Below are 16425 nucleotides of genomic sequence, written 5' to 3'. Positions count from 1 at the left end.
GGATAATGCAGAAGTGAATGGATCGAATTATAATGTTGAGTAAAAATAGTTTGAAATAGAGCAAAATATGTATGAGGAATCCCGTGAGAGATTTAGGGTTGATAAATGGTGGCTGTGGCAATTTTGCCATTCAGTTATCAGATGCGTGATATTTATGCTGATGCTGTATTTTTGTAACTTGAGACAAAATATGCAAACTATACTCGGTGCTCAGTTTAAGAAACAGTGCATAAGCATGAAAATCTTAGCATATGTAGTGAAATGGGCGCTTACATAGATTGCTCTTGTGAAAAGAGGTTATTAGACAGTTTTAGAAAATATATTTTAAAATTAGTATAAAGCCTTAAAAAAATGTATTGTTCGATCTGGTGATTACACTTCTGGGATTCAATCCTAAGGAAAAAGCACAATTTTATTTTTGGAGGGGAAGGTTGCGGAGCAGTGTATATAAAGTTGTTTTATCACAGAATTATTTGAAACAGTCAAACCTAGGTGGAAAACTTATAGGTGACTAATTGCGGAAGAGTTAAGTAAATTTTAATGTGGCACTGTTATGGGATATTATGCAATTATTACAGCATATTCAGTCCAAAAATCACAACACAAAATTCAACTGAGAAAAGAAACAGAATAAACAAAGGGACAGATTATGAATGTTACTCTCTTTTTATTTTCTTACAGTGTCCCTTTTTTCTTTTTATAATTAGAAAAAAAATAGTTTAAAAAATAAATCCTCACCAAGTGCATGCTATCCAATGCACAGGTTTTTGTACCTTAGTACCAGGAATATCTGCTAGAATTTGGAGGCTTAGGTATGATGGAGGGGTAACTCTACTACAGAGTCCTATTTGCTTTGGCACCAGCTATCCCCTGATGAAGAGAGAGCCTAATCTCAGAAGAAATTTGATAACAGCTCACCAAGGCATGCACACACCTAGAGAGCATTGAGAGCGTGATAGATGATAACTTCCAGGCATTGTGAGAGGAAGGGTATTCGAGAAACTGGCTTCCTGACAATTGGCAGAGTCTCTTGAGTAACATCAATTCTTACCACCCACACATATCTCTTTAAAATATTTGAAAGAGCTCTTCCAAAAGTGTTACACTATATACAGTTTTAAAGGCAAGAATCTGGAGATATTCCACTCCAGATAAACATAATCCAGAAAATAGAGATGAGGCCGAAATGTGCGTGAACCAGTGCACGCTATAAAGGTTAACTTGTGTCACATTTTGCTGCTATCATTGCTGCTGCTAATTTGGGGGCATCTCTGCTTCCTCCTTGGAACAATGCCAGCATTGCCAATTTTCATTTCTGACGTTCACATTTGGAAAGAGTAGCAACCAGTGCAGGTAAAGTGCAGAATTCACCCAATTAAAATCCAGCCTCAGCCTTTTTGTTCTGTCTCTCTGATAGCTTTTGTGCATGGCCTACACTCCCTAACTGCATTCATGTCTCAATTTTGGCTTTTCTCAGCACACTAGGGGTAGAAATGAATGATGCCAATATGCCAGGTATTTATTTTTGATCATTGAGATTAAATACATATGTGTGTATGTATATGTAAGCACACATACATATATATGCATTTTATGTCTGTCTGTGAGTCATTAAAAATTCATCATATTTTGATTTCCTGAAAATTTTAAATGAAGAAATTATAAAAATGTCAAATCACTATATTGTACACCTGAAACTTATATATAACCAATATAAGATTGTATACCAACAAACGAATAAGACAAACAAAGAAACCAAATCTCATAGAGACAGACAACAGTTTAGTGGTTACCAGAGAAAGAGGGAAAAGGAGTGGTAGAAAAGGGTAAAGAGGGTCAAATATATGGTGATGAAAAGAGAACTGACTCTGGGTGGTGAACACACAATGTGATATATACACGATGTATTGTAGAATTGTATACTTGAAACCTATATAATTTTATTAGCCAGTGTCACCCCAATAAATTTAATTAATTCCTGCAAAAAAATTATAAAAACATTTCAAAGACCCAACCACTTGACAGACGTGGTGTTGTTGATTTGTTTAGGTGACTGGGAAAGATAGTTTAATTTATGACAAAATATATGAGTCTCAGAGTATACTAGCATTATTTCTCTTCCTCATTGTTTGTATTCAGTCACTTACTCCTGCCAATATTACTTCCTAAATCTTTCTCAGATCTATGCCATTTCTCCTTCTCTATTAGCACTGCCCAACTTTAGACCTTACATAACATCACTTTCCTGGCTAAAGCCTTCTACCTTATATCTCTACCAGAAATTCACCCAACATAGCATATCTCAAAGCATTACGCTGGCGCTGTAACCTCTCTGCTTGAAACTTTTCAATATTTCCCCCATTGCTTTCACAGTGAACACAAACATTTTTTACATCTCATAAAAGTGCCCCTGTGATCTGTCTTTGCCCACTTCTTTCCCCTCATCTCTTGCTACTTCCCACTTGAAACTTGTTTCTGTATCACAAAGCCATTTGTAGTTCCTGCAAAATGGTGCTGCCTCATACTCCTGCGCCTGCTTTTGTGTTCAACTCCAAATCAAATATCTATCTGCCTATTCGTTGTCTGGCTAACTTCTTACGTTTTGACAGGCATCTCAAATGTTTTCCTTTCATGGAATCCATTCCCTACCAGTCCTGTGCATTTCTTTATCATTGCATTTCCATGCTGTGCTTTTAGTTTCTCTCTATTTCTTCTGACTGTGAGTTCCTTGGAAACATAGGCTGTATCTGCAGGGCTTGATGTCTTCTGCCTGTAGTACAGAAACTGGAATGAAGCTAGTTCTCACCATATGAACATAAAAATCTGTGTCAGGTCAGCTTTCCTAAAGCAGAGCCCTAGGGATTTTGATGCACACAGTTGATTGAAGGAGTGTTTTTCCTCTAAAACCTAAGAGGGAGGGAGAGAAGCAGGACAGGAAAGGGGGAAGAGCTGAGCAAGGTCACAGATAAACTATAGGCTTGGCCTAGTCCACACACACAGGCGCTGTGGAGTGTGAAACACACTACAGAACTGTACGTACTTAAGGCAAAGGAGCAAGGCTTTTGTACACTCACAACAGTCACTTATTGGCAGTGGGTAGACCAATGGGTGTGTAAGTTTCCCAGCAGGGCTGCTCCTGTCAGTCAAGGGTAATTTTCAAAAGAAGGAGGCGATGCTCAAAGTAGCTGGAGAATAGAGCTATAAGTTTAGTAGAGGATATCAAGGTGAGACATCTATTACCCTATCACAGATGTCTTAATTATTATTATTGTAACGCACCTATCCAAGGAGATACTTTAAGAGTAATATAATTTATTTTGCCCTTTTATAAGTAAAGTCTTACATTTCCATATTAGGCTACAATATGTATAAGCTCTATGATTAGGCTTTTTGTTGAAATAATGGAAAATTTTATTAAATTAAAGTTTATCGGGGTGACAATGGTTAGTAAAGTTACATAGGTTTCAAGTGTGCGATTCTGTAATGCATCATCTATATATCACATTGTGAGTTCACCACCCAGAAAAAAAAATATAATGGAACCTTCAATCTTGTTACGCTAGAACTACTTTGAGTTCCCATATGTAGTACTAGTGACTTAATTAAAAATACCTTCCCTAATCTCATTTGAATATATTTACATTATCCAGTCTGTGTAGGCTTTTGTTTGTGAAATGGAACACCTGTATGAACTCCTTGTAAAGGAACCAGTTGTGATTCTAATTCCATCACTGTCTTCATATAAGCTCCCGGAAGATTATAGGTGGTCATGAAAGTGAATAAATTTGGGACTTCTTACTCCCACCCCTCAGTGCATCTTTATGGCTCCCATTGATTCTGAAGGAATGTATACTGCTGAGGAGTCTGAATTAGAGTCCTTCCATGGAATCCTTCCATCAAGGAATGTGAATGCCAGTAGCAAACTTCCTGAGATAGGCTTTTACAAGGGTATTTTCTTCTGAAAGACAGAAAAACAGATTAAATACTACTGGCTTACACTATTATTGATGATAATTTTAAAAATAATGATAATAAAGATTACCTAGTAACTTACATAATGGAATTAACAGTGTCTAGAAATATGCTATTGGAATGAGTGTTTCTAAGCCAACAGAGTAAGGAAACATTGAACATATCAATAGCATTCTGGCCACCAAGAGTTAGGTTTTCAGTTATGACATTTTCTTTAAAGAGTTAAGATGTTAAGGAGCTATCCCACTGTCTTAAGATCTGTTCTTAAGATTTGTCCCTCTACACAAGATTTAAAAATACTTTGTGGCTATATAAGGAAAATGTTTTTATTAATAAGGAGATGCCTACTGAAGTCTTTAGGGGCGGAATGTCATTATGTCTCTACTTGAACTTGTTTTCGAATGGTTTAGGGGGAAAATTGTGATACACAGAGTGAGAGAGAGTGTCCAAATGAGGCAAAATGTTAACAAAGGAGAAATATCACTTATTGTTTATTTAATTAAATGGTTTAATTTAATCCTTGAAAAAAGCCATAAGCCCATCATTTATTTAAGTGTTTATCCAAATAATTTGAAAATATCTTGACTTGTTCTTTATATTATTTGACATCTTTCCCAAAAATGTATTAAAACATGTTAAAATTTTTGTAATTTATTTGTGAACATCATACAGTTAGTTTAATGGTAGTAAAACTCCCTAAGCCTATCTTACATCGATTTCCATATTAAATGAACATAAAATGTCTGTGCTATCCAGTGGGCTGTTAGTCCTTCATTTCACTTCTGCCTTTTCCTTGGTATGTGACTGTGAGCTGTTTGAAATTTTTCTCCTGATTGATAGTTAAGGACTCAATAACTTTAATTTTCAGTAATATTTTTGGTTTTCTTTCAATGTTTTTCTCAGTGAGCGTATTCTGAAAGTATGTATTAATATCCTACCTCCAATACAACTCTATCTGTTCTCTTGATATAATTTGTTACTAACTTTTTAGAACTTTTTAGACTCACAATTTTTGCCTTTAGCTTCATGCATTTTGCTATGTCTTACAAATCTCTTGAGAGTTTGAATAATTTCATCTTACTGTTAATACTGCTACCTTGAAGGTGTTTCTGCCTTTTTCATTGGCACCAATATCCTCTGTGACAGATGGCCTCAGTTACTTGATTCTGGAATTGTAATTCATATAGTGGTAAAACAAGATAATTGCATGCTTATCACCAGAATTGTAACTGTTTAAAATAAAATCCCACCAAGGATGAATTTCATGCAATGGGTCAAATGTACAAAATTGTTTTGATAAATATCACATGCAATTATATAACCCTGACCTCTCTATTTATAGTTTTGTCATCCTAGTTCTGCAGCAGTCGTTGATAAGAACGATGGCAATGACTTGGATATTGATGATGTCCACCAAGCTTCCAGCACATTTGCTCTAAGTGCATCTATATCTAACTGCAGCTCTTTAATAAGAATCTCAGACCAAAATTTGGTAGTTGAAATTAACTAAATTGAAGAATGTTGTGAAGTTAAAAATACCTTTATCAGGAAACAATATTATGGTGGTAGGGAGAATGAATTATAGGGTCGGACATAGCTGGGTGAGAATCCTAGGATTTCCATTTATTAGCTGGTGTTGAGATTCTTCAGTTGTAAAATTTAGTTGTTAATTTATTTATACAACCATTCATTCATTTAGGAAATGTGTGTTCAGCTGGTTAGCAGACACAGTTCTATGCACTGAGGCTAAAGAAGTGAGTTAGAAGGACAAAGTTCTTGATCTCAAGGGGCTTACATTCTATTGGGCAGACAGAAAGCAAACAAAAAGTGGGTACATAATGTAACATCAGATAGCAATAAGTCCTCTGAAAAAATATCAAAGAAGAATCTGGATCAAGTGATCCAAATAGTAAGCTGGTGTTTCGTGAAGAGCATTTAGAAAAGGCCTGTTTAAGGACGTGACATTTGGAGGAAGGGAGCAAGGAAGGCACGCAGTTGGTTGGCGAGAAATATTCCACAAACGGAATGATGAGTTCAAAAGACTTAATGGATGTTTTTGTGAAGGGTAAAGGAAAACTTGTAAACTCAGCCATAGTTAAGTGCTCATTAGATGTCACCTATTATTTTAAGATAAGAAATATTGATAATTCCATAGATTATGTGTCTTCTTTGCTCTAATGTACATCTTCCTTTTCATCTTGATAATTTTCCTTCTCTCAAATTCTACATTATTCATCGAGTTCTCAGATCTTATATAATGCCGCACTCTTTTTTTAATCTTTAGTGAGTTAAACTCTGCTGGCAATACTCAGGAGCTACTGCTGTTAGAGGTCCTCTTTTCTTGGTTTTTGTCTGTGGCTCAGTATTTGTATACTGTGAGTTTGTCACATTGATTACCTTGCTAAGTATTGGGCAACTGTCCTCTCTAAGCAGGAAATTCACAACTTTTCTGTGATGATGATAATACTGATGTATCTGACCTCTTGTTCGTGGTGTGTGTGTGTGTGTGTGTGTGTGTGTGTGTGTGTAGGGGTGACAAAAATGGTATCAAGATGCCATTTGGACAATGGTGCTTCCAGGTAACCCAGAAAACTCAACTGATCCCAACCCATATCAGCCCCATTTCCCACCATGGTTTCTATTTTTTGTACTTCCCCTGATGCTTCCAGAAATGAGAGCAAAGTGACCATCTACCTCTCTCTCTGACTGTGAAACCACTTCCGGAGCTTGACCCACTTTTGTTGTATTTCTTTCTGACTTCTTTGGCTATGGAATGTTTATTCCTGATTTTATCAGTGTAGATCCAATCAGAGAGAAAAACCACACACTAATTTGAACAAGGAAAGTTTTTATAAAGAATTATTGAATGTAACAATGTATTGAAATAATGAAGGATTGGCTAGTAAGAAAGAAAGACCTATTAGTCTGCTCAGGTCGCCATACAAAAATCCCATAGACTAGGTGGCTTACATAGCAGAAATTTATTTCTCATAGTTCTGGAGACTGAGAAGTTCAAGATCAAGGTGCTGGCTGATTTGATTTCCAGTGAGGGCCCTCTTTCTGATTTGCAGATGACCACCTTCTCACTGTGTGCTCACATGGCCTTAGTTCTGCGAGCACATGGAAGGAGGGAGGGAGAGAAGGGGAGAGCTCTGGTATCTCTTCTTCTAAGGTCACTAACCCCTTCATAAGGGTTCTGTCCTCATAACCTCATCTGAACCTACTTATCTACCAAAAACCCCTTCTCCAAATACCATCTCATTCTGGGTTAGGGTTTACACATATGAATTTTAGGAGGACACAAACATTCAGTCCATAGCAAAAGAGAACTCTGAACAACAAAGGAATGGCTGCCATTACCTCTATGGCCCAGATACAGCGCCTAGGCAAAGCCCCTATCTTCCCACCTCCGTAGTGATCCAAACCTCATCAGGAAAGTACTTGGCTTACTGAATGGCAAAAATCACTGAGGTGCCACATTGGCAGAACTCATTGCAAATCTGCCCTCTGGAACTTGAAAGAGACTCACCCTGGGAAAGCCATTCATTAGAAAGTGTCTCACCTGAGGCTCTACTAAAAAATCGCCAAGCTGCTGGTTACCATGCACTGCAGGGGCTGGGTACTAGAGAAGCACACACTGCAGGAGCCAGGGGCTGGGGCCTCAGAGCCTTACAGTCTGACAGAGCCTTCCCAGCAAGCATTCTGGAACTAGGGAGCAAAAACCCTTTCCTCCTGCAATGTCTCTCCAGCATCCTCTACCAACCATTTCAAAGGTCCAGATCCATTTTCAAAGGACATGTAAAAAGGAAGATTTAGCATGGAAAGGCAATAAACCAATAACCATCACACTGATATAAACGAAGAATAAATTCCAGCAGAAGCAAACGAAGTGATCAGCATGTTGTTTGTTAGCGGGGTAAATTATTTTTCAGTGCCATTCTGAGTTTTATCCATTGCCGTATCTTCTGTGCCTAGAATGGAATCTGGTTCCCTAGAGATGCGCAGTATATATTTATTGTTGTTGTTGTTTTTTAAAGATTTTATTGGGGGTGGGGAACAGGACTTTATTGAGGAACAGTGTGTACTTCTAGGACTTTTTTTCCAAGTCAAGTTATTGTCCTTTCAATCTTAGTTGTGGAGGGTGCCGTTCAGCTTCAAGTTGTTGTCCTTTCAGTCTTAGTTATGGAAGGCGCAGCTCAGCTCCAGGTCCAGTTGCCGTTGCTAGTTGCAGGGGGCGCAGCCCACCATCCCTTATGGGAGTTGAACTGGCAACCTTGTGGTTAAGAGGACGCGCTCCAACCAACTGAGCCATCCGGGAGCTCAGCCGCAGCTCAGCTCAAGGTGCCGTGTTCAATCTTAGTTGCAGGGGGCGCTGCCCACCATCCCTTGTGGGACTCGAGGAATTGAACCGACAACCTTGTGGTTGAGAGCCCACTGGCCCATGTGGGAATCTAACTGGCAGCCTTCGGAGTTAGGAGCATGGAGCTCCAACCACCTGAGTCACTGGGGCCGGCCCCTATATTTGTTGAATGAACAAATGAATGAATGGAGTAATTGGTTAAATTTTTCTCTAATGTTTTCTCTCTTTCTTTTCCCTTCAGCTGATGGATGCACCGATTGGTCTGTCGATATTAAGAAATATCAAGTTTTGGTGGGAGAGCCTGTTCGAATCAAATGTGCACTGTTTTATGGTTATATCAGAGCAAATTACTCTGTAGCCCAAAGCGCTGGACTCAGTTTGATGTGGTATAAAAGCTCTGGTCCCGGAGATTTTGAAGAGCCAATAGCCTTTGATGGAAGTAGAATGAGCAAGGAAGAAGACTCCATTTGGTTCCGGCCAACGTTACTACAGGACAGTGGTCTTTACGCCTGTGTCATCAGGTATTCTTTTCATTTTAATACCGCTGACTCAGTCAACTCACATGCTGCTTTCTTATACTTAAATTTTGCTGCTATCCCTTTCTGCCAAGGTATTGTCTCAATATTTGTGTGTTGCTACTTTCTAAAATTTAGAATCTAAATCATAAAAAAACATGGCTTTGGAATTTATATTGAGACATTATTTCTGGCTTACAGAGAAAAGAGATACCATCTGGGTATCTACTTATGTTGCCAGAAATTACTAAAGACTATGAAATAAAATTTATAGAGGAGGTGAAATGCAGCAAATCAAATGTAAGCAAAGATTTGCAGAAAGGATGCATGGTTTATTGCTAAATGGGTTGTAACATTTTGTTATTGCCCTTCACAGACAGATAGAGCGCAGATAGCTTTGGTTCACACACATCTGCAAAGATGATTTAGGTAACGTGTGTATGTGCACAGGAATAGGAGAGAAGTACGGCCGTGTTCGGGCACACAGAGGCTGTGTTCCAGATCATTTTGTTCACTAAAAGTGCTGGGTCGATACAACAATTTTCATGGGTCCCTCTGGGTCAATACAAAACTTAAAGTCTGTGCCCTTATCCCCAAAGAAACTCATCACACATCCACACATCTTTGTCTGCTTATGGAAGAGACATATGTAGTTTGTTTAATGATAATCCATTGAAACAGTATCCATGTAACACATTAGCAGTTAAAAATCGCAGTTTAAGCAGTTAGCCCTTCATGGATTGTGAATCACACTCGGCATGAATGATTATGGATGTCATTAGCCTGTAAGAACATTGGCAAAGGAAGGGATAGGCATAGAAAGGGTGTATTTAAATGTTTCTCTGTCTTTCGGTTTATTAAGAGAAATGAAGCCAAATTGAATTCAGTTGATTCTCAATTTGGAGAAATGTTCAGAATCACTTTGTATTTTTTTCAAATCAAAATTCACCTTCCACTTCTGAAATTCTGATGGGCAGCTGTCACTCCTCTGTCATAAGGATTGTGCCTCCCCCTCACTGTCACCTGTAAGAAGTATCTTTATGTGGAGTGTGTTACATGGCTACAGGTATGCTAGGACATTGAAATAGATGAAAGCCACCTGAAAGAAGTTAAACGGAAATGTATATTGTTAACGCTGGTAACATATATTTAGAGTTAATTTTGGAAAATATAAATGAATGCAAGTAAAGTTGTGCTTGGGGGGAAATGTGGACTGGATTGTGAAAGAACAAGTGTACCATTTCTTTGACAACTCTTCTTCTTTCCCTTAGGGGCTACCAATCCCTGTATGTTCAAACATAACTCATAATAGAAGTAGAGGTTATGCATGGACATTGAGAAATAATTGCCATGCGAGTGTAGTCAGAGAGTACTGTTTGGACTGGCTGTTCTCACTTGGCTAATAGTAATTTGATTTAAATACACATCTGCTGTATTTCTTTTACAAAATCATTATTTCTGATTGTTCATGCATGTGCAGTGGTGGTGCTTCAGGAGAGGCAAATGTATGTCCTCATTTATCTGTGATTAGAATTGAGCTGAATGTCCGTAGTCTAACACTTAATTTCATTATGTATTGTTGATGGGAAAATAATGATGCATACACATTAGTAATGTGAGTTTCTAAAGCACTGAGGTTGCAATTCTTTGATGTGTTTAAATATACACTATGATCCAATGCTCTGAGAAATTGCATTAAAATGTCTTTCAGCTTATAGCTGCAATAAGGAATGAAAGGTCAAAAAGTTTCAAAAACCATGACATTTGCCATATGTTCATATGTCTACATTTTAATGGTAGGTCAAATTAAAAGACAAACACCGTAAAGTTTTATATGTCAAATGGAATTCTAGGCAAAGTGATAAATAGAAAAATATTTTTTATCACTGAAATTCAAATATTCAAATTGCTTTACAGCTAGTTGACATGGCTCCCTGTTCCAACGTGGTACCCAAAATCATAAATACCAGTTCATTTGTTTATTTTGTTAATTTTTATCACATTTATTGGGGTGACAATGGTTAGTAAAAGTATATAGGTTTCAAGTGTACAATTCTGTAATACATCATCTATATATTACATTGTATGTTCACCACCCAGAGTCAGTTCTTCCATCACCATATATTTGACCCCTTTTACCCTTTTCTACCACCCTCTCCCTCCTTACCCTCTGGTAACCACTAAACCGTTGCATGTGGCTTTGAGTTTTTATTTCTTTGTCTTGTCCATTTGTTGCTTTCAGTTTTATATCCCACATATGAGTGAAGTCATATGGTTCTTGACTTTCTGTCTGACTTATTTTGCTTAACATTAACCTCAAGATCCATCCATGTTGTCACTAATGGCACTATTTCATCTTTTATTATGGCCGAGTAATATTCTATTGTATATATGAACCACATCTTTCCATACGACCCAGCAATCCCTCTTCCAGGTATCTACCAAAAAAATCTGAAAACATTTCTCCATAAAGATATATGTACCCCTATGTTCATTGCAGCATTATTCATGGTATCCAAGACATGGAAACAACCAAAGTGTCCTTCAGTAGATGATTGGATAAACAGCAGTTTAAATAGCATGGCTTGGTGTTGACATGAAGGTAGCCCGGGCCTGTTAGTTGAGTCACTGACATTTGGCACATTGTCAGCCATCAGGCCACAAATCTGTCACCATTAGTCTTTAAATAATCTACATGCAGAGAATTTTAGAAGTTTAAAAATGTTAGCTTCTACATAGATACAGAGAACATTTTGGTAGTTGCCAGATGGAAGTGTGATTGGGGGATAGTGAAGGGGGAAGGCATTAAGAGATACAAATTGGTAGTTACAAAGTAGATACAGGACAATGCTGTCAGCTCAAGGATCTCTCCTGTTCACATCCACCTTCCTCTCCCACCAATCCCAGTCCCCCAGCAACCACTAATCTGTTCTCCATATCTAATTTTTTTTCAATTCAAGAATGTTTCATAAATGGAATCATACAGTATATAATTTTTTTGGAATTGGAATTTTCACTCAACATAATTCCTTTGAAATCCATCCAAGTTATTACATGTATTCTGTAGTTCGTTCCTGTTTATTGCTGAGTAGTGTTCCATGGTATGGACATTACCAGTGTTCATTCATTCATTGAAGGACATCTGCACTGTTTCCAGTTTTCGTTTATTGAAAATAAAGCTTCTGTGGACATTCATGTACAATTTTTGTGAACATAAGTTTTCATTTTTCTGAGATAAACATCCAAGAGTGAATTTGGATTGTATGGTTGTTGCATGTTTAGTCATATAAGAAACTGCCAAACTGTTTTCTAGAGTATCTTTACCAATTTACATTCCCACCAACAGCATACAAGTGACAGAGTTTCTCCACATCCTTGCAGCATTTGGTGTTGTCAGCTTTGTTTCCTTGTAATCATCAGTGTGTCATGATATCTCACTGTAGTTTCAGTTTGCATTTCCCTCATAGCTAATGATGGGTAACATATTTTCATGTGCTGATTTGCCATCTCTATCCTCTTCAGTGAAATGTGTGTTCGGGTCCTTTGCCCATTTAGTGATTGAATTATTTGTTTTTACCATTGAGTTCTGAGAATTTTTTTTTTGTATATTTTAGATAGTAGTCTATTTTTGAATATGTAGTTTGCAAATATTTTCTGCCAATCTGTAGTGTGTCTTCTCATTCTCTTAACAGGGTTTTTTTTTAATTAAAGTTTATTGGGGTGACAATGGTTAATAAAGTTACATAGGTGTCAGGTGTACAATTCTGTAATACATCATCTATATATCACATTGTGTGTTCACCACCCAGAGTCAGTTATTTTTCATCATTATATATTTGATCTCCTTTACCCTCATCTACCAACCTTCTCCCCACTTATCCTCTGGTAACCACTAAACTATTATCTGTGTCTATGAGTTTTTGTTTCTTTATTTGTTTTTAGCAGGATATTTTGCAGAACAAAAGTTTTTAATTTTGTTGAGCTTCATTTAATTCATCATTTTTTTCTCCTTTATGGATCATGCTTTTGGTGTGAAGAATTCTTTGCCCAGACTTAGATCCTGATGATTTTTTTTCTTTTTAAAATTAATTTTTTGCCAAAATTGTATTGCTTTACATTTTACATTTGTCTCTGATCCATTTTGAGTTAATATTTGCATACCATGTAAAGTTAATTTTAGTCAAGGTATAGCTTTTTGGATAGATGTTCAGTTGTTCCAGCACCATTTGTTGAAAAAACAATGCTTTCTCCATGGAATTGCTTTTGCACATTTATTCAAAATCAGTTGGACATGTTGCATGGGTCTATTTCTGGATTCTCTATTCTGTACATTTAATCTATGTATGTTTCTCTCTGTCAGTACCACTCTGTGCAGCTACAGTGGGAGTAAATAGCAAGTAGAGTGAGTCCTCTCACTTTATCCTAGCTTTGTAAAAGTTGCTTTAGCTATTGTTGGCTCTTTTCATTCCCATATAAATTTTAGTATAAACTTGTCTATGTCTGCAAAAATCTTTAGTGGAATATTATAGGAATTACATTAAAACTTTTTCTTTGGGTGTGTTTGTAAACTATAGTGTCTTTTAAATTTAGTTTTCAACAACTACATTGGTAGTACTGTTAGACATGTGATTGATTATTGTATGTCAATTTCTTTCTCAAAACATTTTTTTTCAAATAACATATAATATGTTTTCTCAATTATCTAGTCTGTTTGCCCAAGTCTTGCTTTTCTCTTTAGAGACTAAGTAATTCTTATTTTTCATTGAAATACATGTTAATCATCTATCAAAAGGTACTTAGTGAAATCCATTTATTCAGTCATTCACTTAACAAACATCTACTGATCACTAAGTATTATGCTACTGCTAGGATTACAAATATTTTTTTTTAATCAGTTTTTACCTTCGAGTAGTTTACATAAGAGAAAATAAGTGTGCAATAAATTGTTATAGATACTATGTTCATAGTTTAAAATACAGTTGGTTTCTGTCAAGATGGAGTAAGCTCATTCCTCCTGGTCCTCCCCGTTACAACTAAAAATGCTGGATATAACACAACAGACAAGCGTGCAAGTCTGTGAAAGGTGGGAAGAAGGATAATCCAGGAACCTCCGGACTCGAGCAATGGCATTACCACAGTATTCTAATTTTTCTGGAAATTGGAATTATGTTGGCAGGGCCAATCATCCTTCCACCTGCCTGGCAGAAGCAGGCAGCAGTAATACGATCCCCATGCTGTGGAAAGCTCAGCACATGTGAATGGAGGGCTGATCTTCCATCCTTTGCCCAGTGTGGAACTAGGCAGGAATTATATTCCTCTGCAAGTATCCTGTCAATGACAACCTAAGTAGCATCCCATGGCAGCCTGAGCCTCCACCCCCACCTGGTAGCAGTGAGAATCTCTGAAGCACTGCAGGGCAAGATTAGTAACTGCTAGGCTTCACGTCTCTTCCTCAGTATCAGTGGGGCTCAGTGGAGAGCAAAGATTCTGCCCGCAACAAGGCAGAACATGGTGGTGGGATGTAGGGCTAGTTGGTATCCAATTTCACACCTTCCCACCCTGTGTCAATTAGGCCCATTGGAGAATGGCTTGCTTAAAAAGAAAAAAGATTAAACAAGATTCAAATTCACATAATATCTAACATATGGAGGATACAATAAAACACTCACTGGTCCTACAATGAGTCAGGAAAATCACAGCTTGAATGAGAAAAGAATCAACAGGTACCAATACTGAGGTGAATCAGATGTTGGAATGATCTGACAATGATTTTAAAGCAACCATCATAAAACTACTTCAACAAAATCTCATCAAAGAAATACAAGTTATGAAAGAGAAACAAATGGAAATTATGGAACTGAAAACTACAATACCCAAAAAGCTTATTGGGAGGGTATAATAGTAGAGAAGAGATAATGAAAGACGGTTTGACTTCTTTTAAAATTTTACTTGCAGGGCCCAAAGAATTTCACTTTTTGCAAGATACTCTGGGTCTCTCTCATTTCTTTTTTGTTTGTTTTGTTTTGTTTTGGCTTAAACCACAAGTATGTGTTTTTCACAGTTCTGCAGGCTGGGTGTCTGAGATAAGGAAGCCAGTGTGGTCAGGTTCTTGGTGAGGGCTCTCTTCCTGGTTACATTCTCACATGGCCTTCCTTGGTGCATGGAACAGACAGAGAGCAAGCTCTAGTCTCTCTCTTTTTTTTTTAAAGATTTTATTGTGGAAGGGGAATAGGGCTTTATTGGGGAACAGTGTGTATTTCTTGGATTTTTTCCAAGTCAAGTTGTTGTCCTTTCAATCTTAGTTGTGGAGGGCACAGCTCAGTTCCAGGTCCAGTTGCCGTTGTTAGTTGCAGGGGGCACAGCCCACCATCCCTTGCGGGAGTCAAACCGGCAACCTTGTGGTTGAGAGAGCGCGCTGCAACCAACTGAGACATCCAGGAGCTCAGCGGCAGCTCAGCTCAAGATGCCATGTTCAATCTTAGTTGCAGGGGGCGGAGCCCACCATCCCTTGCAGGACTTGAGGAGTTGAACTGGCAACCTTGTGGTTGAGAGCTTACTGGCCTATGTGAGAATCGAACCAGCAGCCTTCGGAGTTAGGAGCACGGAGCTCTAACCGCCTGAGCCACCGGGCCGGCCCTCTAGTCTCTTTTTATAAGGACACTAATCCCATCATGGGGAGCCACCCTTATGGCCTCATCTAATCCTAATTACCTTCCAAAGGCTTCACCCCCTAATACCATTCAATTGGGAGTTAGGGTTTCAATATTTGAATTTTGGGGGCACTCAAACATGTATTCCATGATAGGAAGAATAACCATAATCCTCATCATGCTAGTGTGAGGAGTAAATAAGATCATGTCTCTAAAACTCTTATCATGGAACTTAGTATATGATGAATGCTCAGCAAATGTTTTATGTAATTTATCATAACAATATTATCATTAAACACTATTATTAAAACTCTGTTTCTTTTCTTTTATAATTCTCTCACTGCCTGAACAGTATTCACCAGAGAGATGATTAACTTAATTAAACTTCCCTTCAGCAAAACCCAAATAGGATAAACTCAAAGAAAATCATACCTAGATACAAAATAATCAACCTAGTAGTGTTTATCATGGGAATGTAAAGCTAGTTCAACATTCCAAAGGTAATAAATGTTATCCCCAGGTTAACATAGAATAACTACATGATCAAGATAATGTGCAGAAAAAGCATTTGATAAAATAAAACATCTTTTATGATAAAAACTCTCCAGAAACAGGAAGACAGATTTAGTTTAACAGCTCACCAAAGTAGGTCGGCCCTACCAACAATGCTCTACTTTTCTTAAAGTCAACTGTGGCATATATAACATTACCTAATCACAGGAGTGACTATCCCATCATATTCACAGTTCATACCCATGTTCAAAGGTAGGGAGATTATACAGGGTGAGTACACCAGGAGACTGGAATCTTAGTGACCATCTTAGAAATCTGTTTTCCATAACAAGCAATGAACAATAGGAAAGTAATATTCTAAAAGCAGTACCTATTACAATAGTGCTAAACGTATCTAATAAAATATGTGCAAGAT

At 37.6% G+C, this 16425-nt stretch overlaps 1 protein-coding gene across 1 annotated transcript in view; it reads left to right on the top strand.

Annotated features, from left to right (window-relative positions):
* Window positions 1-16425, top strand: part of IL1RAPL1 (interleukin 1 receptor accessory protein like 1) — a 1293699-nt gene that overhangs the window by 671052 nt on the left and 606222 nt on the right. The window contains exon 3 of the mRNA XM_033119931.1: window positions 8574-8853. Within this exon, the coding sequence (XP_032975822.1) occupies window positions 8574-8853 (280 nt within the window). The remainder of the gene's footprint in view (window positions 1-8573; window positions 8854-16425) is intronic.

Source organism: Rhinolophus ferrumequinum, chromosome X, assembly GCF_004115265.2.
Source record: "Rhinolophus ferrumequinum isolate MPI-CBG mRhiFer1 chromosome X, mRhiFer1_v1.p, whole genome shotgun sequence".
NCBI classification, from domain to species: Eukaryota; Metazoa; Chordata; class Mammalia; order Chiroptera; family Rhinolophidae; genus Rhinolophus; species Rhinolophus ferrumequinum.
The sequence above is the reverse complement of the archived record's forward strand: the minus strand, read 5'-3'. Positions and strand labels throughout refer to the sequence as shown.